Source organism: Parasteatoda tepidariorum, chromosome 1 (genome assembly GCF_043381705.1).
Source record: "Parasteatoda tepidariorum isolate YZ-2023 chromosome 1, CAS_Ptep_4.0, whole genome shotgun sequence".
Lineage (NCBI taxonomy): Eukaryota > Metazoa > Arthropoda > Arachnida > Araneae > Theridiidae > Parasteatoda > Parasteatoda tepidariorum.
In genome coordinates, this window is record NC_092204.1 from 104,112,561 (window position 1) to 104,138,355 (window position 25,795).

Below are 25,795 nucleotides of genomic sequence, written 5' to 3' on the forward strand. Positions count from 1 at the left end.
GAAACAGCCAATAACATTATAATATTGCCACTATACGCTAAATTTTAACATTGATTCATAAAATGCAAATGTTTTAACATTAGATACATTTTTAGTCATTAGATACATAAACCATCAAGTGACACTGTCATATTTTCAATGCTGTATAAATGTCTTCTTAATAAATTGAACAAAATTTAAATACATATACACAGATATTTAATTATTTGTTTATGTTTTCACCAGGGTTGGCAAGTTTTTGACACATGACGGTTTTTACCGGTTTATACCATGGTTTTTACCGTCATGTCAAAAACCCCTCTGTCAAAAACTGTCAAAAACCCATAGTTTTGGTAAAACTGTATTAATTCATTACTAATTCAACTAAATTAATTCATTTTAGGCAATAAAATTACCCAGCATGATTATATCAAAACATACTATTTGAAGTAAAATATTAGGATACTAAACAAAATTTTCAACATTTCCAGGCATTTTGTTTGGCATATTACATTACTGAAGAATATCAAGTCATTCTTGACTTAGAGTTTGTTAGTAGCTGGGCAATTCCATATGTGACGGAATGACATTTTGACTTGCATGACGACAATTAATTGAAGTTTCTATGCATCTAATTTCAAATAAACATGATTTTTTCTCATGCATATCATTATTATTGGTATAATGTGATTCATAAACTAAAAAAAAAGAATTTTGTATTTTTTTTATTTTTTATTTTCTGAACTTTTTACTTGTGTGACGGAATGACATTTAGGCAACCAAGCTTTCGGCATGCCGCTTAGAACTGGTTGTTTCTGTGAATTTTGCAACTATTATTTTCCTGAACTATTTTTTACTTTTAGTATAATGTGTAAGCAATGTAAATTGTGAATTTGGAAAATTAACCTCAGGTTNTTATAAGTATTTTTCAAGAAAACAATTTGAGCACAAATGTGAAGAATTCACTTGTCAGCCATGTGATTACTTTAGAATGCTGCCAGATTCAAAAAACTTAAAATTATCAAAAATTAAACAGTAATATGTAGACTTTGGCTATTTTTGAACATATTTTTAAAATTAAAATATGCAATTCATAAAAAAAAAATTTCACTTAAAATAGGGGTACACAACCTTTTTGAGTGAAGGGCCACTTGCACAGCAGGTTGGCTAACGAAGGGCCGCAGATGTATTTAGACATGTTTATGACAAATGTAGTAATGTTTATTTAAACATTAGCGTTCCATTTTTTTTATCAATAAACTTAGTAATATCAATAACTTAGTAGTGTTCCATTATTAGAATTCATTCAAAAATAAAAAAACTTATACTTTTAAAAAAAAAACAAAAAAAAACTTGCTATTTTTATCATATGAACAATAGATTTATCAAAATAAATAAACATTGAAGAAAAGAATTTTTTTTTTTTATCATATCATGCAATTCGAAAATTCATTTTAGAATTTAATTCTAATAAATAAAAAAAACTGCAGTGCCCACAGAATGAAAGTAGGAAAAAGTTTAATCATAGTTAAGTAATATAAATTCAAATTAAATATTTTAATTGGCAAAACTGTGATAGTTCAAAATAAAATTCAATGCTTATTTTGTAATGTACTTTATTGTTTTATTTTAATAATTATTAGATTTTTTTATATCGTAAACAGTTTCCCTTTTTTTTTTTATCGAAAAAGATCACTTAAGCAACAAAAAATTTAAATCTAAACTACAAACAGTGAGCAGTTTAAAAATTCACGTTTTCCATCATTTTATGAATTTCTTAAGTTGCAGTAACATTGCATTTAAATTAGGGAGGGATATAACGAGTACATGGCCCTTCTGTGAAAAATTCAGTTGGTTGAATGATCAGTCAAATATTCGGCAGAATGTTTTTTAGAAATGTATTTTTCCAAGTTTTTTTTATTTTTGAATTTTAATAGATATTACATTTTTTTTTAAAATTATAATCAGACCAGTCAATTTTGTCATTTTTTCGATACTTTGAGAATTGAGTTTATTATCACTCTTTCCCTGTATTGTAATATAAATAACCAGTAACATAGAAATTTATTTTTTCAGTATTAAAGTCTTGCTTCAGGAACTAAGGAAAATTTGTTTTTTCTGTATTTCTTTTTTTAGGCATTTTTATTATGACTCAGCATTTTTTTTAAAAATAAAGTTACTAATAAAATTTATTTTATAGCAATTTTTTTTCTTCTAAAATTATGGCAATGAGAAAAATTTAAATTGAGATTCTCGGCATAAAATTTTCATTTAAAAAATGAAGAACGCCTTTTTCTATCTTTTTATTTTCTTTAAATAAAAAAAAACAACATGTTTTTAGACGTTTTCATTATAACGTAGTAATTTTTAATAGCATTTCTGTTGACTTAATTCTTTTTTCTTGGCTTTTTCTGGTAGATGAAAAACTGAGATGCTCAGCTTTAAAAATAATTTTCAAAAATTAAGATCGATTTTTATGTTTTCTGTTTCGCTTTTCGACATTTTGAACGTTCTTGATTGGCCTTATTTTTTAGAGTTAATTTATGAAAACGTTTTTCCAGGAAATATTATTCTTAGCATTGAAATTTTAGTTTCAGTGTTGCTATGCTGCTAAAAGATTTTGCCATTTGGCCCCAAGTGTACGGCGTTCAGTCGATTTTTTCTTCTTCTTTTTTTGTTGCCGAATATTTGATTTTTGATCAAATCACAATTCGTTACCACATTCGACCAAATCATATTCGTTGCGGAAATAAAAATGAAGGAAAAATAACTAGGATTTAAGATAAAACTATGCTGAAATACCGTATCAAAGAGGGATTATTTAATTTCGCGATTAACAATCACGTGTCGTAATAACATCATAGTTTAATAACAGGATCGTCAAAATCATGTGGAAAAGTATAGAAATAATTGGGAAAAAATATATTTATGCTGATCTCAGCACGAATAAAGTGTGTCAAATGCATGATTTAAAATTTGTATGTCGTAATTGAACAATTGGAATTTTTTATAATACGTGGGAACGCATAGCAATAACTGCCGAAAAAAATTTTTGAAACAAAAAGAAAAAATTGCAAAAGGATAAAAAATCACTTAGATTTAAGAAGAAATCGTCACAAATAAAGTGCACAAAAAGTGATTATTTAAATTTGCGATCTGAAACTCGCGTCGTAATAAAAATTCGGGTTTTTTGAAATTACGTAGAAAAGCGGAAATGACTGTTTAAAAAAAATCATTTATATTTACGATAAAATCGGCTTAAAGAAAGCGCGTTAAACGTACATTTACTAAAGAATATGTTAAAATTGATTGTGCCAAAACGTGATGACTTAAAAGTGCGATTAAAAATTGCCATTTTTTAAATTTTTTTTATTGTGTTTAGAAGCTCTCGCGGGCCGCACTTCAGTGGTCGAAGGGCCGCAGGTTGTGCATCCCTAACTTAAAAGTTGACGCTTTCGTGGAGTTGCCCAGCTACAAGTTTTAATAATTTTGTTTAGCTTATTTCTAATATTTAAGAAATGCCAAATTTTAAATTCTTCTTTTTAGTTCTTGAATTTATTAATAGTTCCAAGCTTTTTTGTTTGTTTGTTTATTTCTAACAATTAAGAAGAGCAAAATTTTGAATCCTTTGCAAATCAAGCTATAATGATAAAAATAAGTATCACTATTTTCAATTAGTATATTTCTATATGAATGTATATCCTTCTATAAGAATACATGTATATAGTTGCAAAATCAATAGAAATCATTTACAACATTCATTTATTCAATCATTTACAAAGGCAATTATGTGAAAATAATATATTGTCGGCTATATGCCATAAATTAAAGAAATCAGTAGGTTTTTGACAGTTTTTACCGGTAAAAACACGGTTTTTACCACTGTCATGTCAAAAACCAGTTTTTGACGGCAAAAACCCAACTCTGGTTTTCACACACTTTTAAATCTTTTAATTATAAATTATTAATAAGAAAATTCATATCATTAGATAAAAATAATTTCTGATACTTTTTGGTTCACCAGGTGCATGCCAAAGTCGCCAAAAAATATAGCCGCCAATTTTTTTTAAATACAAAAAAAATCCTATTTCTTTTCATAGAAATTTGGTAATTATATAGGTACATATATGATAGATTACGCAACATTTTTTCATTTCTTACATGCTTTAATAAAGGATACCATTTCTTGCCAACTATCATTACCAAGATGTTACAGTTGCGTACTTACAAATAAAAAAAATAATAATAGAGTACTAGTTTTCCCAGGGATGGCTACTAGTTATAGTCTGAGATGGTCTCTTTATGTGATTTTTTTTTGTTTAAGTTTCTCACATGCCATTACTCAGTTGTCAAATTTTAACAAACTTTTTATGGAACGGGTACCAATAAAGAAATCTTCAATTTTATTAACAATCTTTACTGCTAAATCTAAAAATAAATATGCTGTCAGAAAAAGACTAATCATTTGTTTACATTATGATAGACTCTAGAACTTTTATAATAAAAATAAAAGGTTAATTAAAAAAATATTATTAAATGAAAATAAATATTTCAGTACTAGATTTTGGTAACTAAATATAAACCCTCAATTGATTCAATATATAATTTCATTCAATATTTCTTAATCATGTTTCATTAACACATGAAACAAAAATTGTGTTTCTAAGTTAAATAAAATTAAAGCATAAATATGCACAATACAGTCAATGACAGATTTATCAATTGTTTACATTTTGATGCACTCTAGAAACTTAAGCAAATAGATATTTTTTTGGGGGTATTATGTGCATAAATTATTTGTCACATAACATTTCATGCATGTTTAATTACTACCTATAAAAAAAGTTTGTAAGCTAAATACAATGGAAATGTAAAAAATGCAGCAATAAACACATTATATATGATTTATTTACATTTTGAATCTATTCAATAAAAAAAGATTGTTGTTTAGTAAAAAAAATCATGAAAAGAAAATTTGTTTTTCACCAGTTAATTGTTTTGGCTATTCGATGCATAAGCCATCTATTTATAAAACATTCTAATGTAGTTTCATTATTGCATCAAATGCCATATTTGTAAGAGAAAGAAAATTGAGGAGCCTTTTGTTATGTATGGCTGTCAAAAATATCAATCCATATAGATTAGTACAATATAATTTAAATGTTCATTTATAGACAAATTTATCACTTGTTTATATTTTAATCAGCAGTATTATTGAATAATCTTTACCAGAGTAAATTTTTTTAGGTTATTAGATACTTAAATCATCAACTCATTATGCAATATTTATAGTAGGTAAGTTTAAATAGCACTTATAATAAATTTAAATGCAGATTTGTATACTTAAGGATATTTATCATAGATTTACATTTCAAAGCATTTTTGAACCTCTGTGATTAAAAAAAAAAAAATATCAGCAACTAAAAATAGACAGACCATTAAATAATATTCTCCCTTGTTTTCATATTGTATTGTGTACAAATTGCTGAAGTAATATTTCTTGCATGTTTCAGTATCAAGCTGAACTTTATTATTATTTTCAAATCTATAAATAAATTATTATTATGCTTCGTATAATAACGATAATTAGCAAAGCCATCACAATAAAGACAGCGATTTTTATATCTCAACTTTTCGAAGGATATAATTTTCAGCATGCAAGTTTGGGATGAAATTTCTTTTTTTCAGAGCAATAAACACTTAACAATTGTGATCGGCACTGATGATAACACTAGGATCAATAATTGATATATCTCCTGTCAAAATTCATACTGTTTAAGCAAGACATTCACTAGAAGAGCGATACACCGGTAAACTCGATGTTGATAAAGAAAAGTAGATTTGCATTGAAAAATGATTTGGAATAAAAATGATAGTTTCATATGACGAAATTAACTGTAAAACTTACCGATAACTTCTCCCAATTCGTAGGAATCTTTATCGTTTGGCCAGGTTGAAACAGCTACTTCTGTAACGTCTGCCATTTTGTTTGCTAGAGCGTTGCCAGCCGTAACTTTCTTAGGTTTTGCATTAGTCAGCTGTGCGGTGGCGCTGATCTTGCGATACGTTCCTGGAGAACCAGGTAAAAAAATTCCGGCTTTTTCTGCGGCTCGGACAGAATTTTCACTAAAAGAAAAAAAGAAAGAAACAGAAATTAAGTTTTGTTTAATAGTTGAACTCAAGAAGAACATCAAGGTCATGTAAAAACTTGATTACTCAAAACGCTTTCCTACAATTTGGTTAGTTTGAGTTTCTTCAGGATTATTTGTCCAGAACTAATTGACTTTCAGCAAATAAAAATTAAGGGATCTATACTTCCGTGCAATTTTATTTTATTTTATGACCGCCGTTGAACAGTCGACCCAATTTTTGGGTTTACGACTACATTCCGTGCAATNAAAAAAAAAAAAAAAAAAAAAAAAAAAAAAAAAAAAAAAAAAAAAAAAAAAAAAAAAAAAAACGTAAGTGCCTCACGGTAAATTTCGAGAAAAATAGATGGACTACTATTTGCTTTCTACAGCTAATGCAATGAACGCTAAAACAGAATTTCAAAAAACTAATAAAAATAAAATTTAATTCTGAAAAAAAAAAAAAATCTTTTGCCATGAGCAGCTTATAATACAAAAAAGACAAACATATAAAAATCTCAAATTTTGAATTTTTTGTCGCTTGCGTTGATTTTTCTATGGCACGGCTGTATATGCATCCTTTAACAAGCATTGAATCAACGATTGAACTACGAAAAGCTAGACAAAAGGCTCACAATTCTCAATATCGATCGTGGTGGTCATGACCAATCCTCAATGAAGTTATTCAGAAGTCGACTTTGTCTCTTGAAAATAAAATTGTGTGGTAAAGGTTGAGGGGAGTGTGGAAGCATGTTATTAGATATTATCAGTGCTTGTAATTAAAATAGTCATCAATCCAATATTTTATACCAAATTTGGGGAGCAACCACCTAATGTGATTAAGTTCAATTACTTTTAAATGTCTTAGCAGCAGTTTTAATTAGGATGGTTGCGCGTTAAATATGTAGAAATACTGTCACTTTTATACAGTAATGTTTCACATGTCTGAAATATTTCTATATTCAACTAGGATTTTAATCGAATTGCGATGAAAAAGCTGTGAAAAATACTGTTAAATTTTGTGCTTTGATATCAACGAGTAGTGTAACAAGCAAAATACCACGAAAAAATTTTTTTGTTAAAGATTTTTTATTTACTTTTTACTCCACATGAAGGAAAATTTTATTTAATGCTAAGAATTTTTTTAGATCAGAAACATAGCTTCTCATTTACAATGAAATAGAATCTTGATTAAACGTACTCAATCTTTAAGCACAATATACTTCTTGACAAATTTATTTAGCTCCTAAAATAATTATTAATTTTTTGAAATTTTAATAAAATTAGTATTATTGTATTATAACTTTATAATCAAAGATTATTATCATTATTTTTCTTTTTAATTAGGTGAGAAAATTCAGAAAATATAGCGTGATTTAAAATTTTAAAGTTTCAAAATATCACAAAAATTGAAATCCTGCGTTTTAAATTTTATAATGCTTGATTTTTTTAAAAGAGAATTTTTGGTGTTCAAATTTGATTAGTTTAAAAAACACAAGGTCCCAAAATTATTATATTCTTTCATATGGTCCCCCGAAAGTAAAAGGTAAACAGGGTGGATTAGCCCGATGACCACACCAATTCCCAGATTTATCTAAAACCTTTCTAATATAAGAGTTTTTGTAGATGAATTTGAATTCTATTCATAAAAAAAACAAATTTGTTTTGAAAAATCTATTTCAGAAAATAATTTTTTTGATAAATTTAATTGTAATAAAGAGAACTGTTTGAGTCATCTAAAATTAAAATATATGGTGTTGGATGTTTTAATATAAAATCTGAAGGGACCATTAAACATCGATTATTGAAAATAACTAAAAACAAAAACACTCTTAGTTCTTAACTCTCAGTCATTGTAGCGACGTTAAATTAGTTTCTCTTTCCCAAGAAGTCGGTCAATTGTTTATATAATTCAAGATTAAGTTATGCTAACGTGTTTAGTAACAGATATAATTTTTATAGAGCAAAATAACTTCTACATCTTTTCTCAAAATCAGTGTCAACACTCAAACATGATAAGAATTTGTCAGTTAATCAATCAATCGTTAGCACTTTAGTATGACTTACATTATCACATCGTTATTTTCAAAGTGCATTAAATTTAATTATTTGATTCAAACATGCTGTATGCTGTTAGTAAAATTTTTATAGTTTATATTAAACTTATTCAAAATGTTTAAAACGAAAATTTTTGCTTATAAGTTGCTTAAGGAATGAAGCTACTTTAGTCAATTCAAATATCCAAAAATTTTATGAACTGAAAAAATATCTAGGGACCCTCGACTACTGAATTTTTGCGCAGTTCCACAAATCCACTGCGTGCCTCTTGAAAAGTTCATAAACGTGTTTATTCCGTTCTTGTAACTTTTATTCTGTGAGCAAAAAACACGAATTACCATAAATTATTGCAAAAGTTTTCGATATAATTTAATAAGCTTTTTCAACCAAAGAGGCCAATTTTAAGCATCTATGGTGTTTTAACCAAGCTAAAGTAACAAAAGAAAATGTCTTTGATGTTTACAAATAACGATAAAGAATAGAACGTTTAAATAGGACAGTTTTTTGATAATGTTCTTAACAAATAGCAGCAATAAATGAATTATATGTATTAGTGTGTGAAAGAATTTAGAAAAAAGCAGTTTAGTGTATTAAAGCACGCGCACGAAATAGCACGATTATTTTCACAATAAATAATAAATAAAAGTACTTAATCTAAACGTACTTATTTATTCTTAAAATAATTTAAGTAATCAAGTATTTTATCACGTTTTTATGAAATATTTCCATTTACTCATACGTGACATACAGGATTGTTTAAAAAATGTAAAGTGCGCAACACCGACTGTTTTTTTTTTCTCTTCATAAATAAATAGTTAAAAACATGCTAATGTCATAAAATTCTCTTAAAAAATTTATCATGGGTTAAATTTTATTTAAATAGAAAAGTGTATTGCATATAAATAAATTTTTTATTAATAAAATCCAGAATTTACTGCTGTTGACGTTACAAATCACAAAAGCAGGACCTTATTTCTACCTATTCGAAAAAGCAGGACCCTGTTTGAAAGAACTTTACTTACAGCTAATTTTAGACTCACAAAGAGCAGATTATTTCAAAATTCTCAAAAACAGGAAATTTCTCTAAAAGTGTAGACCGACCACTGTTAATTATCATATTTGTATACTACGCAATTGATACAATCTAACTTATAAACTGTAACGAAGAAATTTTTAAAGTAAAAACATCTTTTCTTTACTTAGATTTTTGAAACATTTTCTCCCATAAATAGGAAAAAGAAAATCCCAAAGCATATATATATATATATATATATATATATTAAAAAGCTATTATTCTTGTCATGCCATGAGAGCGAAATTTACATGTTTGGCGAGCGACAGCTATTAGGCAGTGAAGTTAGCTCAGTTGACAAATCGTTTTCGCCATTTTGACAAGACAATTACTTTCCCATTAAAAGGAGATTTCGTATACTCACAGAGCTTCACAACATTGATTTTACATTTCTTACATCTTTAGTCTTACTTTAACTATTCTTTGAATATTTAAAAAAAATAATGTAGAATCAAGACCCCAGCAGGGTAAAAATCATGGTGGGTTTGGGAAAGGAAGGATTCTTAACAATTCGTGATTTTTGATTTATTATTAAAAATTATTGATCCTTACTTTGCAGTTTATTTTTTGGACTTCATGAAATATAGTTAAATATAATGTATGGTTAATAAAATGTTTTCATCCTTAATTACCATTTAATAGATAAGGGATCGTCCTCAAATGATGGAGAAGTTTGCGCCGAGAGTAAAGGAGAGGATAAGAAGTCACATATTTCGGTTAAAATGAAAACAAATAAAAATATTTTTATGTTATTAGTTTTTTTAAATATATTTTCCTATTTTTCTCCAAAATAATAGATAAGGGGCCACCAAAATAATAATAAATAAATACACATTTATTCATCAATGGTGTTAAGCTTACTGTCATAAAAACATAGTCAACATATGCATTTGAGTCAACTTATTTATTAAATATTAGAAACAAATTTTGAAGGATGATTTACAATTAGTATTTATATCTGATTTTTTAATGTATTTTTATATAATACAGCGAGACATGTGAATAGAGTGTAGGGGTCATAATGAAGTGGGACAATTTGTGACAAAAGGGTGGAGGGAGTCAAAAATATTGAAAAAAAGTGTGCTCTCAATTTCTGAAAGGCTCCCAAGAAAATACGGGATTTAAGATTTCTGTAGGGCTAATATTAAAATAAAGATTTTTAAAAAAATGTAGCTAAAACAATAAATATGCTTCCCATTTTTAGTGCTTAAATCGTTTAAAAGTAAACGTTTACACTAAACCCGTATGCGTTTCTTTTGTTCATAGTGTTTTGACCCTCGCTAGCTCTATATTTTAAATACTTCACAAATTATATTACCACAAACGGACTGTATTTTTTCTCACATTTTTATTGTACTCTCTGCTTCACAATTAACACACTCGTTCTCTCGTTACATGTTTTTCTAGATGGCGCTACAACCGTGCGGATACACATAGGTTGAACTTATTATATTTAACGATAAAAAATTATCCAGGATTTGTCTTTTAATTAGTATATAGTTGACTATGAAAAGATATGAATGTGAATTAATGCAAAGTGAACGAAAAATGCTTTAAGATTGCAAGGCAAGATTGATTAAACTATAAAAATGATATTAAAAACCTGTGAGTGACTGATTAATAAAAATAATGCAGGCAGTACTCGTTCGTATATTTTTTTTATTCGAAATTTGATTCACATAATTTGATTATTTTATAAAGTGTTAAGCATTTTATCCAAAATGTCAATTTTGAGTACATTTTCTTCAAAGTATATTACAGCATTTATAACAACACAACAACAATGTAAGCATTTATCCAAAATGGATGAAAATTGATTTAAAGAAGAAAATTGATTAGAAGACGTTTTTATCGATTAATGAATAAAAAATAATCAACGAATAAAAACGTAAGGAAAATAAATTAATAAAATAAAAGCGGAAAATCATCCAAGAAAACTAAACATTTAAAGCCATGGTTTAACCTCATGAGTTCCAAGCTTTAAGCTATGGCAAAAAATGCGACTTTTATTTAGGAATGCGTAGCTTAGAGAAAAGTAAACTCATAAACGCTATCAAACACATTTTTTTTCTCAAAATAAAAATAATAAAAATAATCAACAAATTAAATGTAACTTTCTTTTAGTTATTTTAAAAATTTACATAAAAATGATTTTTGATTTCTAGCACTTTTTTTAATATTGTAAGACATATTTACTGAGTGTTTCTTCCCATTTTAGTTATGAAACAAAATCTACTAGACCTCAATAATAAGAATGCAATAAATCTGTCCAAAAGTTACTTGAATCGAGAATTTTATCTTCCTCATAATTTTTCATTGTAATTAAAAACTCCGACCAACGAGGATAAATTCAATTTAATTTTTACATAGCAAATCATTTTGCACAGGTATACAAACAGAAAATATACTAAAAATACTTTTTAAGTGATAAAATTGTACTAAATGTTGTCCAATTTATTGGATGCCGATTTCAAAATGGATATAAATTTCAACGCAAAAAGATAAATTTTCGGTAAAGTACAAAGATCTTTAATGTAATAAAATATAAGAATAAGTGGTGTAAGAAAAACTTTTGCTTTATTTTATTTATTTTTCGAATTATTCTAATTCTTTTGTGCTAGTTAACCACAAAACCCAACTTGCGGTTTGCGGTGTTTTCATTTGTGAGATATTTCCATTAAAAAGGCAATATATGCTTAATCTAAATTCTTCCTATTGTAAAAAAAAAAAAAAAAAAAAAAATTTAAAAGGTTAATAGCCGAGATGTATGTGTTCAGAAGTAAAATAGAATGTTGCAAAAAGGTCACGAGAAGCCTGAAACTTTTACAATATATCAGGGAAATTTTGTCTTTTTAGCGCAAGGGGCCGTCCACAAATGACGTTATGCATGAAGGGGAGGGAGTGAGTTAATGAAATAGTGACAGTTTGTGACAAGAGGGTGGGAGTAGTAAGCAGTGAGACAGCCCACATTTTGGATAAAAGAAACACATTTAAAATCTGCTGATTAAATATTTTTACATTGAATTTATATTAAAATATATATATACACACAATCATCGTGGCCGCGATAGTCTGGTTGGTAGGGCACTGGGTCCATGTCCAAGAGGTCGTGAGTTCGAACCCCGCCGGCTTAAGACTCCCGTGTAGTAAAGGGTAACTGATGCACGTTAAATCTGTCGAGTCATTAAGTCCTCCATGTACCCATAACAAATCATACTTCTGGGGGTAATGACCCAGGAGTTTCCTTGTCTTCTAGATTGGTTCAAAATTACAAGACTACGGAGTTGAACATTAGTAACCGTAAACCCATAATTGAGTCGGCTGTTCAACGATGGTTATATATAGAAAATAAAAAAATCATCATGATAGTTATACTTTCAACTGCAATTAAAACGCATAGTTCTTTTTTTTAATTTTTTTTTTAAAAACTTGAAAATCTAATATATGTTACTTTGGGAGTTGACCATTATGGTCTTCCTCTCTTCCCAATAATATGAATTTGCAAAATTTATATTTGAAAACTTTTATATTTTGTTAGCATGTTATTTTAGCTTACGTTACAAGCAATGGTATTTTTCTAAAATCGCATTTGTAAAGAAGACTATTTATTTAAATAGTAAATTGATTGCCGGTGTAGAATTTAGATTGCTAATTCTAATGGCTATTGTTAACACATCTGATCTTTTTAATGCCTTTTTCTCAATACAATGCATAATTGAGAAATAAACCCGCCAAATGATATGGTTGGAACACAAATCGAAACGAAATAACATATCTGATTAAGATACGGCATTCTATCCAACAATGCTACTGTGAATGTGAGATAAGGATGCCACTCTTTCGTTCTTTTTTGTTGTATTTCTCTCTCCCTCCCTCTTTCTTTTTTCTTTGTTGTAGTAGTCGACGACATAAGAATACTTCCTAACCTAAGAATAGTTCCTCTAGTAGTAGAATATAATTATGTAAAATGGTATGGTTATGTAAAATAGTAGAATATAATTATGTAAGAAAAAATATTTTTAAGGACCTATTTTAATCAAAAATATTACTTACAAGTAAATAATAGCGAAAAAAAATAATAATAACACTTTTATGTGAAAAAAAGAATAATACTTTTGAGTGAAAAAAAGCGAACGATTCTAAATTGTGGGCTTTCGGAACCGTTTTGTAATTTAAAATTTTCTTTAAAATCAACTAAAATAAAAACAAACACTTTTTGGGCTGCAGAGAAACAAATTATTTCAAACTGCGAAAATTTTAAAAAAGAAATTTGAAATGTATCTTTAACAAAATTTTAATGTGGAGTGTTTTTTATGCATTTAAATTAAACGACACCACAACAATCTTAATAAATTAAATTCGCCATTTATATAACAATCAAATATTCTTTAGAATGGCTCATTTGGGATGATTATATAATTGACGGGTTTTTAGAATAATTTTCTAATTTTCAAATTTAAATTTTTTGTTTTTAATAGATTTCAAATAGAGAAAATTTTGTGATAAAGTAAGAAAAAAAAACTTGAGCAAATGCTACTATAAACGGAAGGTTTTCATAATCGTTTTGAAATTAATTATTTTGTTTTTGACCAAAGCAGGAATTTTATCAGACTCGAAATTTTTTGTAAAACAGATATCAAAAAACTACTCCACAACAACAGAAAGCAAATTGTAAAATTTTTTACTCTAATTGTAAGATGGATACGATTTAAAGAAATGAGAATTGAGTTTCAATAAATTCAACATCGAACGGCATTTTAATTACATTTCTGAATATAAAAATGGCGCTTTTTTAGATTCGTAATTGTTTTATCAGTTTAAGTTTTATACTTGTATTTCAGAAACCAATAAGATTTGCCAAGATAGCTTTTAGGTTGTAAATTATAAGGCATACTACAATATTTTGCTAGTAAAGCTAAGATTAAAAAAGCAAGAGATAGAGAAAAATAATTTGATCAAAAAATAATTTTTCTTAAAAAATAAAATTAATTATTTTCCCAGTTTATTTAAAGCCTGACGAAAAAGTCTTTTCTACAATCGCAAGAGGTTGAGGTAAAGAACTTTGTGACTATAGAGGCTTAAAATACACTTTTCCGGAAACCTTATTTCTCGAGTTGCTGCAAACGATCCATTTCAGAACGGAAGCTGAGATAATTATTCTCTTCGCGAGTCATATTAAAGGGAAAAGTTAGCACTGCATCCACAAATTTCTGCTCACGAGAGTTAGAAACCTGTTTTCATTTTCATTACCTTCATTTATTTTAATTGTCAGTTTTATTACTTAATGCTTTTTAATGGTATTACTTTGTCTGTTACTTAATACTTTTTAATGTTGCTTTGCTATGTTGGTAAATATTTTGAACAATTTGAATTTAATAATTTAGTTAGATAAAAGCCCATCTTTTAGTTAGAATGCTAAATTATCTCTAAAGATACGCAAAAAATAAAAAAAATAAAAAAATAACAGTAATTTCTGAAGAATTAATTTTTTAAATTATGGTGTGTAAAGAATTTAATTCTTGAAATAATTAGCCGAGTATCAGTGCCGAAAAAAAATCTTTACATTTGTAATTAAATTAAACGTGTCAAACAAGATAACACGAGGACCAATTTTCTCTTTTAGTTTTTAATTTCATTATAGAAAAAAGGCTGTAATTCTCAAAAAAGGAAGGAAAAAAAAAAGATTCCTCTTTGTTAGATTCTTTTTTGTTTTGCTTTAAGAATAAAATTTGATTATATATTAAAAATCATTGTAAAATTTTTTTTCCCTCCTTGAAAGTATTGAAAACTAAATAAATAGGCAATATTTAATTACTAAATTTTTAATAGCTTAGATACCTGATTGCATATGGGTAGCTACGTTATTTGGTTTCTACTTTTTTTTCATTTTAATTGCAAATAAATTGACTTATAATAATGAAATGAAGAGTTTGTATGTGTCTCTTTCATAATACCAGAACCATTTGCAATGTTAGCGTTCTGAAATTGGGACAGTGCATTAAAGGGACAATTTTAGCCTTCGACTCTAATAAACGCTCAAAAATTTTAGTTACATAGTTCGGGGGAGGCGTTTGAAAAATGGAATTATTTCATTGATTGCCATTATTTCTATGTCAACAAGCCATTGATTTAAATTAAGCTAGAAATGATTCTGTTTAGTCAAATATTTTATAGGATAACATCAGTGATGTCTGCCAGTTTATAGCTATCCTTAATAAAAATTAAAAAAAAGAGTTTATTGCACGATCTTTAAATTTAAATTATGTTTTTTATTGCTCGTTCCTTAAAACTAAATTATGTTTTACTTTTTATGTCGAGTAAACTTGGAAGTATAGGTGGGTTACGACACCAAATTAGCATTCTTAAAGTTACCTGAAACCACACGTTTATTTTGTTTATAGTTATGCGTTTAAAACGCGTTTCCTGAAAAATAAATAATTTAAAATGAACTGTAAATGAAATAAAAGAATAAGGTATGTGTTAGAAAGTAAAATTGATGGAGAAATAGTAGCAATTCGTTTAAGAGAAACGTAAAAAATCACCATACTATTATTATTAACGCTAATGATGCTTAATTAATTTTCGTAATAGCTACTTTTGAAATAAAAAAGAAAGTTATTTACTACTAAAAATATAATCAATAGAGAGATAGTACTAATTTATTTAAGAGAAACATAAAGTAGCGATACTATTATGGATGCTGATGATGCTTAATTAATTTTGATAATAGGTACTTATTAAAATAAAAAATAAGCTATTTACTAAAAAGCAAAACTAATGGAGAAATGGTACTAATTCGTCAAGAGAAACAAAAGAAATTCCCATACTACTTTTAATTTCGTAAACTCAAAATTGGATCGGCTGCTCAACGAAGATTATAAAATAAAATGATGCTTAATTAATTTTGGCAATTAGTACTAATTAAAATAAAAAAAAATAATTTATGTACTAAAAAGCAAAATTTATGAAGAAATGGTACTAATACGTTTAGAAGAAAAGAAAAAAATCGCCATAGTATTATTGAAGGCAATAATGCTTAATTAATTTTGGTAACAGTTACAAATTGAAATAAAAAAATTTGTTTTGTACTAAAAAGCAACATTAATAAAAAAATGGTACTGATTCGTCTAAGAGAAGTATAATGAATCCCCGTATTCAATGATCCGTAATTAATTTCGGTAACAGGTACTAATCAAAAGAAAATATAAGCTATGTACTAAAAAGCAAAATTTTTGGAGAAATGGTATTAATTAGTTTTGGAGCAACGTAAAAAAAAAACGCTTTAGCATTACTGACGCCAATGATGCTTAATTAATTTTATTAATAAGCCCTACTGTGTATTATTGTAATTGATCAAGTTTTAATAATGAAAATACTAATATGGGTACAAAGTATTATATTAGTATAGTGGAAACTGGTTAAAATTGAACCAATATTGTACAATTTTAATATAGATACTGTTGCTTCCCCTTGCAACCCCTGTGAAATGGATAAGAACTAGAGAAAATTCCCTGATTGTGGTAAATTTTGACTATCATGAGTTAGTTGGCCTCGAGCAACAGCATCTTCTAAAATGAGAATACAGTTAATCCTTATTTTGAAGGGATAAACTACTAAAAACGTACTTAGCTTAATCTAATAATGTAAAGCCACTAGGGAGGGCAAAAAATATTACGTGAAATAAATTTGTAATATTTAAGCTTCATTTATTGTCTTGATATATGTCTTTTACGTTTGAGTATCATTAGTTACGTTGTTCACTATTGATTGATTGATTATTTACTTTCTGTTTTTAGCCCGTACGAAGAACGAGTATTCAGCTAGTTATAAACAATACATTTACAAGTAGGTTAAAAATGCTTTCAAACAATTTAATTCGTTTTTTTTTTAAACTTTAAATATGGAAACAAACTAAATTCATTAACATTAATAAATAAATAAAATAAATAAATACTAAGTATTCGTAAAAAACTTTCGATTTTATCCGATTTTTACAGAAAAGTATGTTTTTTATTGTATTATTCTTCACATAAAAACGCTTAATTTGCGAATGATTCTTTTTATTTGACTGAATAACTCTAGGAAATGATGGGAAAAAAGAGTCGATCTACGTGTTTATGTTTGTTGTTGGCGCATGAAAGATTTTTATTTACGAAGGGCAGATAATAAAGATTTATGCCGACATTAGTGTAGAGTCATCTTGTCAACTAAATCACCTGACGTCGGATAAATGGCTGTGACGAAATGTGCAGACGATTTTATTTAGAGAGGAATTCCGAAATTCGGGAAGTCAAGAATTTTGAGTGGAGAATTTCAAAGGCTTTTGTCCTCAGATGTTAAAATAGAATCAAAACACTGCATTCTGATTTTGTAAAATAATTACATGTCGTATATACATCTTAATTAGTTTGAAAATATCAGACGACTGCTAAAGTTCGTGATCCATTTGAAATAACATATTTTATAAAATATGCATTTATACATAATAGTGCATTTTCTACAATTTTTTTCAATGTAACTCAATGTTTCGTAAATTTTTGTATTTCTTCAAGGAAAGTCACACAAGTTTGATTTCTTCCCTATTTTTTTAAAAATTTTATTTATTTATTTTTTGCCACTCAAATCATTTTGCTGAGAACAGAATATATTAAAATCTGAATTGACAAGGTTGTGAACACTGAGGATTTATCCGACCAACGCCCTAAATTTTTGCAGTATCTGTTGAGCAACGTGTGTAAAGAAAATGAGTTTTCTAACGACTGGATGTGAAATTTTTGCTTAGATTTCAGTGAGCAATATTATCGGACTCACAAAAACATTTTTCTTTCTTTTTTCCCTCTTTTTTTGTCTAATTCAGATCAGTCACGAATTTAACATGCAATGTTTGAAAAAAAGCTGATGAAAAGAAACGACGCAGTTTTTCTACAAAGTATACATATTTGACACTTTTAATTCGAGGATTGAATGTGTTTTCATAAAACATATTGCATGGATATACTTTACTGGTTATTGATCGGTGTTATAGCGTGCAACTTTGCCTTTTAACTTTGTAAAAATAAAAAGTTACTTTTCATTTATATTTTTTAAAAGAAAATGATATGTCTGCGATTGGGTACGGACAATTTACCAAATTGCGAAGAGCCAATAAATTTTGTTCAGTAGCGCTTATTATTCCTCTTTAACCTATAAAATAAACCTTAATTATTTCTTAAATTTATATATAATATATATATCTGTTAAAAATAACGTTAATAGAAAAATAAATTAAAATACTACTTTTATAAAAATTTGAAACAAATGCCACATTTGAGATAACAAACAATAGGAAGGTTAAGTTTGAAAATGTATCTGGATACAAAAATATTTTTGTAATTTAAATAATGTTTCAGTCATGCTTTTTTATTGCGTTTCTAAGAAAATTTGACTTAATAACAATATATTAATGAAGTTATGTCGATACAATTACCATATATTGATTTGCAGAATTTTTTTTTATCTGTTGTTTGTAACTATAATACAAGCAACAGATAAAAAAATTTTTCCTTTGTTTTCCGTACATAAGTTAAATAAGGGGATATTCTACTTATAAAACATGATTTAGGTTAATTTTAATTTTATACGCAGTGAGTAATATTTAAAAAACAATTTCCAAACATGTACGCCTTATATTATAACAATTTAGATTGGGGAGTTGATGAACGCTTAAGAAAAATATTTCAATGGCATACATGATATGGCAATTTCATAAGAAAATATTTTCACAAGAGTTCTACAGTGAATAATGATAAATAAATAAAAACTAAACAAGAAATAATTGCAAATTTTAATACTTTCAAATTTTAATACTTTCAAACATTCTCTCCTGTACAGTTCACATTTTTTTAAAAATCGAATTAAAAATAAAAAAATAGTCACTGAAAAACTTTAAAAAAAAATCCAAAATATATTAAAAAAATTAAAAGAAAAATTTTTTCAATTTTTTTTAAAATATTTTTTTTGCACTTAAAATGCTCCTAAAATCCAAATTTTCATTCAGAGTGATTTTTTTGTGCCTTTTATTCGATTTAAAAAAAACACAACTAATAATTCTGCTTTTCCAGTTATTTCTCATATATTGTATCGAAATTTTTATAACATGTTGCAAAAAGCGATGATAGGTAGTTTTTTTTTTCCTGGCAATTTTCAGGTAAACAAAGACATAGTATAAAGAGATTTAAAAATATACGTATTAGTTGTTATTAAGGAAGATCTAGCATGTTTTCATTGGAAGCAAAACTACGCTTAACATTTTTCCTTTCTATATAGCTATACTGTTTTTAAATATAGTAGGCCTCTCAATGTGAAGCGATTTTTCCAATCTCCACATTCCCCCCTCTTCGTTTAAGTCAATCTTGATTTTTTACACACTGTAGAATGTTCTGTGAGAATTTGGAATATACTGGCGTCTTAAAAAGTAAGATTCACCGAAACCATGGTATCGGAGAGGAGGAAAATGTGAGGAGAGGGAAAATCGTGTAATTCCATTTGCAAAGGCATAAATGAAGTAAAATAGAAAAAAAATTGTAATTGGATACAGATTAGAATCCTAGACCTTTTTTTATAAGAGATACGTATTTTGTAATTCATTAGCTCGGAATTATTATTTCTAAATTTTAATTTTAATTTAATTCCAAATGTCTTAAGTACCGATATTCGGCAAAATACATATTCAATTAAAATAATGTTTATAAAGTTTTTTTTTAAACAAAAGTAATTGTAAAAAGGGCATAATTTATTGTAACATTTTCTAGAAAATTCTCGAATAGTGAAAAAGTTTTCCTTTACTGATATAAAAATCCTGTTAAAAAAAAGATTTCTTCGAATTTCCTGAATAAAATAAAGAAATAGGTAAAATTCAATCCAAAAAGCTTTGTTTTAGTATTTCATTACAAGTAAATAGTTCCCGATTTTTTGATATTTTCACTTTTTTTCTTGTAATTCGATATTCACTAAGATAGAAATAAAATACAAAAACCGGTAGAAAATAATGGTATTTAGTGTTTTCGTTAACGATTGCTGCTTTTTAGAAATAAAGGTAAATATTTTACAACGATTTCTCACTTTTAGACACGCAAATAAGAAAAAAAAAATATTAATGTGTGCGAGAAATATAAATTTCGTAAGAAGAAACTATTTTTAGTAAACTCAATTAACGCTAACATTTTCTCTTAAACAATAAAAAGAAGTTTTTATATTATTTCTCTCCGTTTTCTCTGTAGTTCGAAAAATGCGAAAAATTGTTTGTCTTATAAAACACGCAGCATTTTTGGAAGGAAAAAAAAAAGTCAATGCGAAATTTCATTATAGTTGAAATGTGAAAAAAAGAATGAACGAAGTAATTTTGTTGCGGTAATTGAATTTATAAATTGAATACATGGTACTATATATTTGATCACACATTAATCATCAACATTAAAATTTGCCAGTATTTACCATTACAGAAAATTTTTTAATATTGATGTGTAATTATATTTCAAAATTTAATTTATATAATTATTCATCAAATATATAATTTATGAATTGATACTTAATAATTAAAATAAAATTTTTTAGGAATAAAATTACAGTTATTATTGAGAGATTTCATTTTACTTTTTGTTCGGAAATAAACAAGCGAAATACGTAATCTTATTGAAACTTGCCAGAGAATAACTTAATGTTATTATAAATTCATAAAATTTCATTGATATAAAAACGGGGAAGCCGTGATAGAGCGTTCGCCTTCCAATGAGGTGAACTGGGTTCGAATCCCAGCAAGGACAGGTGGATACGAATTCCTCATCCGGCTTGCAACCACCACAATTCTGACGTAAAATATCCTCAGTGATAGACGGATTATGGGTTAAAGTCCCCCTGCCGTCAGGCTAACCATGGGAGATTTTCGTAGTTTTCTTCCTTATCTAACGCAAATGCGGATTGGTTCCATCAAAAATGTCTTCCACGCAGGCAAATTTTCCCCAACACTTTATCCAAGAGTTCCCTTGTCTTTTGGGTTGGGTTCAAAATTACAAGGCTACGGAGTTGAACATGAGTTGTCGGAAACCCAAAATATTGGGTCGGCTGTTCAACGACGGTTATAAAATAAAATATAATAATGGGTCTGGAGAAAATGAAGCAATGTTATACTGCTTTAAAATTATTATGTGAGGATATGCTTGATAAAAAACCAGAATAACGTTAAGAATATAACTTATTTTATTGCAGGTTTTATAAACAAGCGAATTAAAGTACTTTGCTTTAATAATATTTATGGTATAAATTTTTCTATAGTTTTATGTTTGGGTAGTTTTGGAATTATAAAATTTAATTTACTAAATAACTTGATACTTTAAAAGATTTTAAGAGTCGCAACAACAGCATGCACTCTTTTTATTATATTGAAATTAAATAGTGAGATTAAAAAGTACTTAAGAAGTTAATATATAGAAGTTAATCCCAGATTAAGTTTCTAGGACATTACAGAACAGAATATATTACTTTGTAAAATTACTTTTCGCTAAGATTATTTTACTAATATTATATTACATTACTATTACTATTATTATATAACTATTATGAGTATTACTAAGGTTATTATTAGTCAATCTTTATCTTGAATTTGTCTGAATTCCCATTGCATAAATTTCATCTTAAAATCGATATATTTCTTAATTATGTGTTTCGAAACATTTTGATGCTTATTATTTTTCAGCAGAGAAATTTCATCTCAAAATGTGATAAACGATTTCTTCCACAAATTAAAACAATTATAAGTTGAAAATCCAATATTCTCTTGAACTATACAGGGTATCTGGGGAAATTCTGGGCGAAATTTCTCTGATGTTTCCAGAATCAGTTATTATCACCTTACATTTATTAGTTAGTAAAATGTTAAATGGTGTAAAATATCAACCATACAAATTTAAACTTAATTTTAAGAACATATACTTAACAATATTAGACGTTTTCTGGCTCTTTTCCTTAAAAAAAAAATAAAAATCTAAGATTTAATTATTTTTTAAAAATCTACGTAGGTTTAACATATTCCTCATAGAAAAAATTAAAAGAGAATATACAATAAATATTAAAGTTCAGCAGTTGACGGTTTTATGCTATTTTTACACGCATTTAAATAGTGCTCTATTAACTACACTCTTAGTTTTATTATCTATATTTACTGAAACATAATACATCAATATTTTTTTTACTAAATAGGTACAAATTGGGGAAACAAATTAGACTTAATTTGTTTTTTTTTTAATTATATACCAATTAAGCAAATTAGAAAAAAATTTCTCTGATTACAAGGAAGGATTAGAGTAAAATAATTGCAAAGGTGACTGAAATATATGTTTTCTTCATATTATGCTGAATATAGATTTAAAACTTGGTTAAAAAAAAGTTCTATTTTCCCCAGGGAATATAAAATTCTTTGACTTAAAAATAAAACATTTTCGTGACATTTTTCAGAAATTAAAAATTTCCTTAACTTTTCTGCGGTCTGAAATTTTTCACTCACTCTTTCAAGTTTTCTAGATACCATTAATAAAAGAATATCAGGGTATCTGGACTTAGAAATTAAAAAAATTTTGTGATTTTTTTTTTAAACATTATAAATTTTCCAGACTTTTTCTAGGCTCTGAAAAATGTCCCTGACTGCTCCAGGTGTTCTAGATAAATATATGGTAATATGGAATATAAAATATTAGGGTAACTAGATTTGGAAATTGAATATTTTGGTGACTTTTTTTCAAAAATTAAAAATTTCTTTGATTGTTCCTAAGACCTGGAAAATTAACTTGACTTCTCCAGGATTTCATGATCCTTTTAATAAAAAAATATTAGGATATCTAGACTTAAAAATTAAACTTCTTCGTGATTTTTTTTTTCAAAAGTTAGAAATTTTCCTGGCTTTTTTTTTAAATCTAAAAATTTTCTCGAACTTCTGCAGGTTTTTTAGATCCCGTGAATATAAAATATCATTGATCACTTAGCTTTGTTGAAAAGTGATTTCCAGATGGAACGAGTAAAACTAGTATGAGACAAAATGGCGTTGACACTTACTGATGACCATGTTCAATGAGATGTCCTGAAAAGTGCAGCGACATCATATCCCAGTCGCCGATGACTCTTGCCAATCACCGAAACAGACAAACAACGAAATGGACGACCCTCACTCAGAAAAAAACACACCTGAGACGAAAATTACGACTTTCCAAAGTCCACAAATAAGCCCTTTCGCGATTATCTTCAAGATGCCTTTTCGCTTTGCAATAGCCGCAATATAATCAACAGAACGATTACAGTATGTGTTTAAGCCTACCTCCTTCCTCACCCCACTCTTCTTTCGTTTCGAATAAGAACTTTGAAATGTTCTTTTTTTTTCCGAACCCCCTACGGCGATTTTACATGTTCGGAATTAATGAATTCATAAAACGAGTAGATGAACTATGGTATGTCACACCCTAAAGGTTATGTGACTGAGATAATAATAAAAAAGAAGTCAAGTCGAGACGCATGGAATGTAAAAGAGATGAGATTGCGAACTGGTGGAGAAATCGTTTCCACAAAGGTGATAAAATTTTGTAATTTGAATAGAAATTCCACACTTTACGTTACTTTTACCCATTATTTTTTGTAATTTTTTTTCCAGTTGTGCAGAAATTCTTTGAATATTTCTGAAGATAAGGGTGTTATCTTTTTTTTTATTAATTTATTTTTTATTTTATTTCGGATCATCTTCATTGTAGTGTAGATTTACTTGGTAATATCCAAACAGTTGCGATACTGTTTTTTTCCCTCTTTCTTTAATGTATGTTACAAAATGTAAGGTCAATCATTAAAAAGGCATCATGAGTAAAGAAAGAAATTTAGGGTGATTACGAAATAACTTTGCTTTCACACGACTCTCAAGCTGTAATACAATTCGAGAGAACGAAATAAAATTTTGAATGAGGTTTGATCCGCCCTCACGCTTACGATTACAGAATATTATTTAGTTCGAACAGCGGTGATGCTGAACATTTTCAATGCCCAATGACATGTATGCTGTTTTTGCAGAATACAAGCCATAGAGCATTTATCTTTCTTGCCGCTGTCATAAGAGCGTGACCACTATGTCAAAGTTTATAAATTGCTCTTTTTTCATCTCTGCTTAGAGCAGCTTTTTTGCAAATGTAAACACGTTACCAGCTTCATTTTTATTTAAAAAAATTTTTTTGCAGCAAGGATTACGTTTCGATGAAAAAGCAAGTGTCACCAGTTGAAAATTTCGAATCTCCGTGACAAGCTAATCGTAGGTATGAGACGTGAATATACTTTTTTTCTGCTTTGCTTTGAACCTTGCTCTGAAATTCTTTCAAAATAAACTTAATTTGATGGGTGAAAAATTGACTCTCCAGCATGAAGTATTCACACACACAATGTTAGGGGTTATGAAAAATAGGCTTAATAATACAATTGATTTGGTGTTGTGAAAAGTACACCTGAAAGGTAAACATTTTCAATAAAAGGATTCTCAAAAACCCTGCTTCAAAAAATACTTCATTTGAATGATTTTTAAGCTTGAAATACACACATTTATAATAATGACATTACGAAAACCTTGCTTTAAATGACATTTGATTTGATAGGAAAGCAATGACTTTTAATAAAAGTTCACATTCACAATAGTGTGATTATGAAAACCTTACTATTAAGTTGTTTCAAAATACATTTGATTGGGTGAGCGAAAAATGAGCTTTTTAACTCAAAAATGTTCACACTTTGCTTTAAAATACATTTCATTTGGAAGAACATTTATCAGAATTCGGCATTCACTAAACTATAACCCGTAGTTGAAAATAAGCAATGCAAATCAAACTTTATGGTTTCAGAGATTTATCATATTAACGAAAACAGGCTTATTTGAGGACATGATATCATGATGTTGATCATGAACATGAACATCATGATATCATGATGTTGTCAAAACATATGTTTCGACAACAATTAGATACTAATAATTTTTTTGCACACTCAAATAAATAATTTTTCTAAAGTGTTTTTAAAAAAAAATTGAAACAAACTCATATTTTTACACTGTTTTTTAATATTAAAAAGTATTTGAACTAATATTTAATTTCTCTCTGAAACTTTACTTGCTTCGTAGTAAGTATTAAAATTCAAGTTCAATCTCTTATTTAAACATTCTCAATAGCTTGAGTGTCCCTAAAGTTAAATATACACTGTATATTAAATAAATTATTCAGTTCGATAAAATTTAATACATCTAGTACTTCAATCTTTATCGCTACAGTCAAGATAAAAATCCTCCTATTATATAGAAGTCGTCTTTTACAAATGCGAATATCTTCGCGACCAAGTTATAAAAGGATTTATGCATGAGTTGTAGAACAAATATTTCCCTTATGTTTAACGGAAGAAGTAAAACATTCTTTAATGCGTGTTATTTATATATTTTGCAGCTTTTCAGTCTTTTATGTAAGATATGTATGTTCAAATTTTGATTAACTCTATGCAATGGTCCTAGATTTGGTAC

General features: G+C 27.5%; 1 protein-coding gene across 7 annotated transcripts in view; it reads right to left on the bottom strand.

Moving 5' to 3' along the window:
• LOC107454875 (oxidative stress responsive kinase frayed) overlaps positions 1-25,795 on the bottom strand; it is a 150,832-nt gene that overhangs the window by 22,561 nt on the left and 102,476 nt on the right. For 6 of the 7 annotated variants that reach the window (XR_011637549.1, XM_071184580.1, XM_071184595.1 and 3 more), the window contains exon 3: positions 5,888-6,105. Coding sequence is in view for 6 of the 7 variants with exons in the window: in XM_071184580.1 (XP_071040681.1) it covers positions 5,888-6,105 (218 nt within the window). In the remaining variant the exon portion in view is untranslated. Of the gene's footprint in view, positions 1-5,887; positions 6,106-23,319; positions 23,787-25,795 lie in introns of those variants that run through there. The other variant, XM_043052977.2, reaches the window with a different exon arrangement.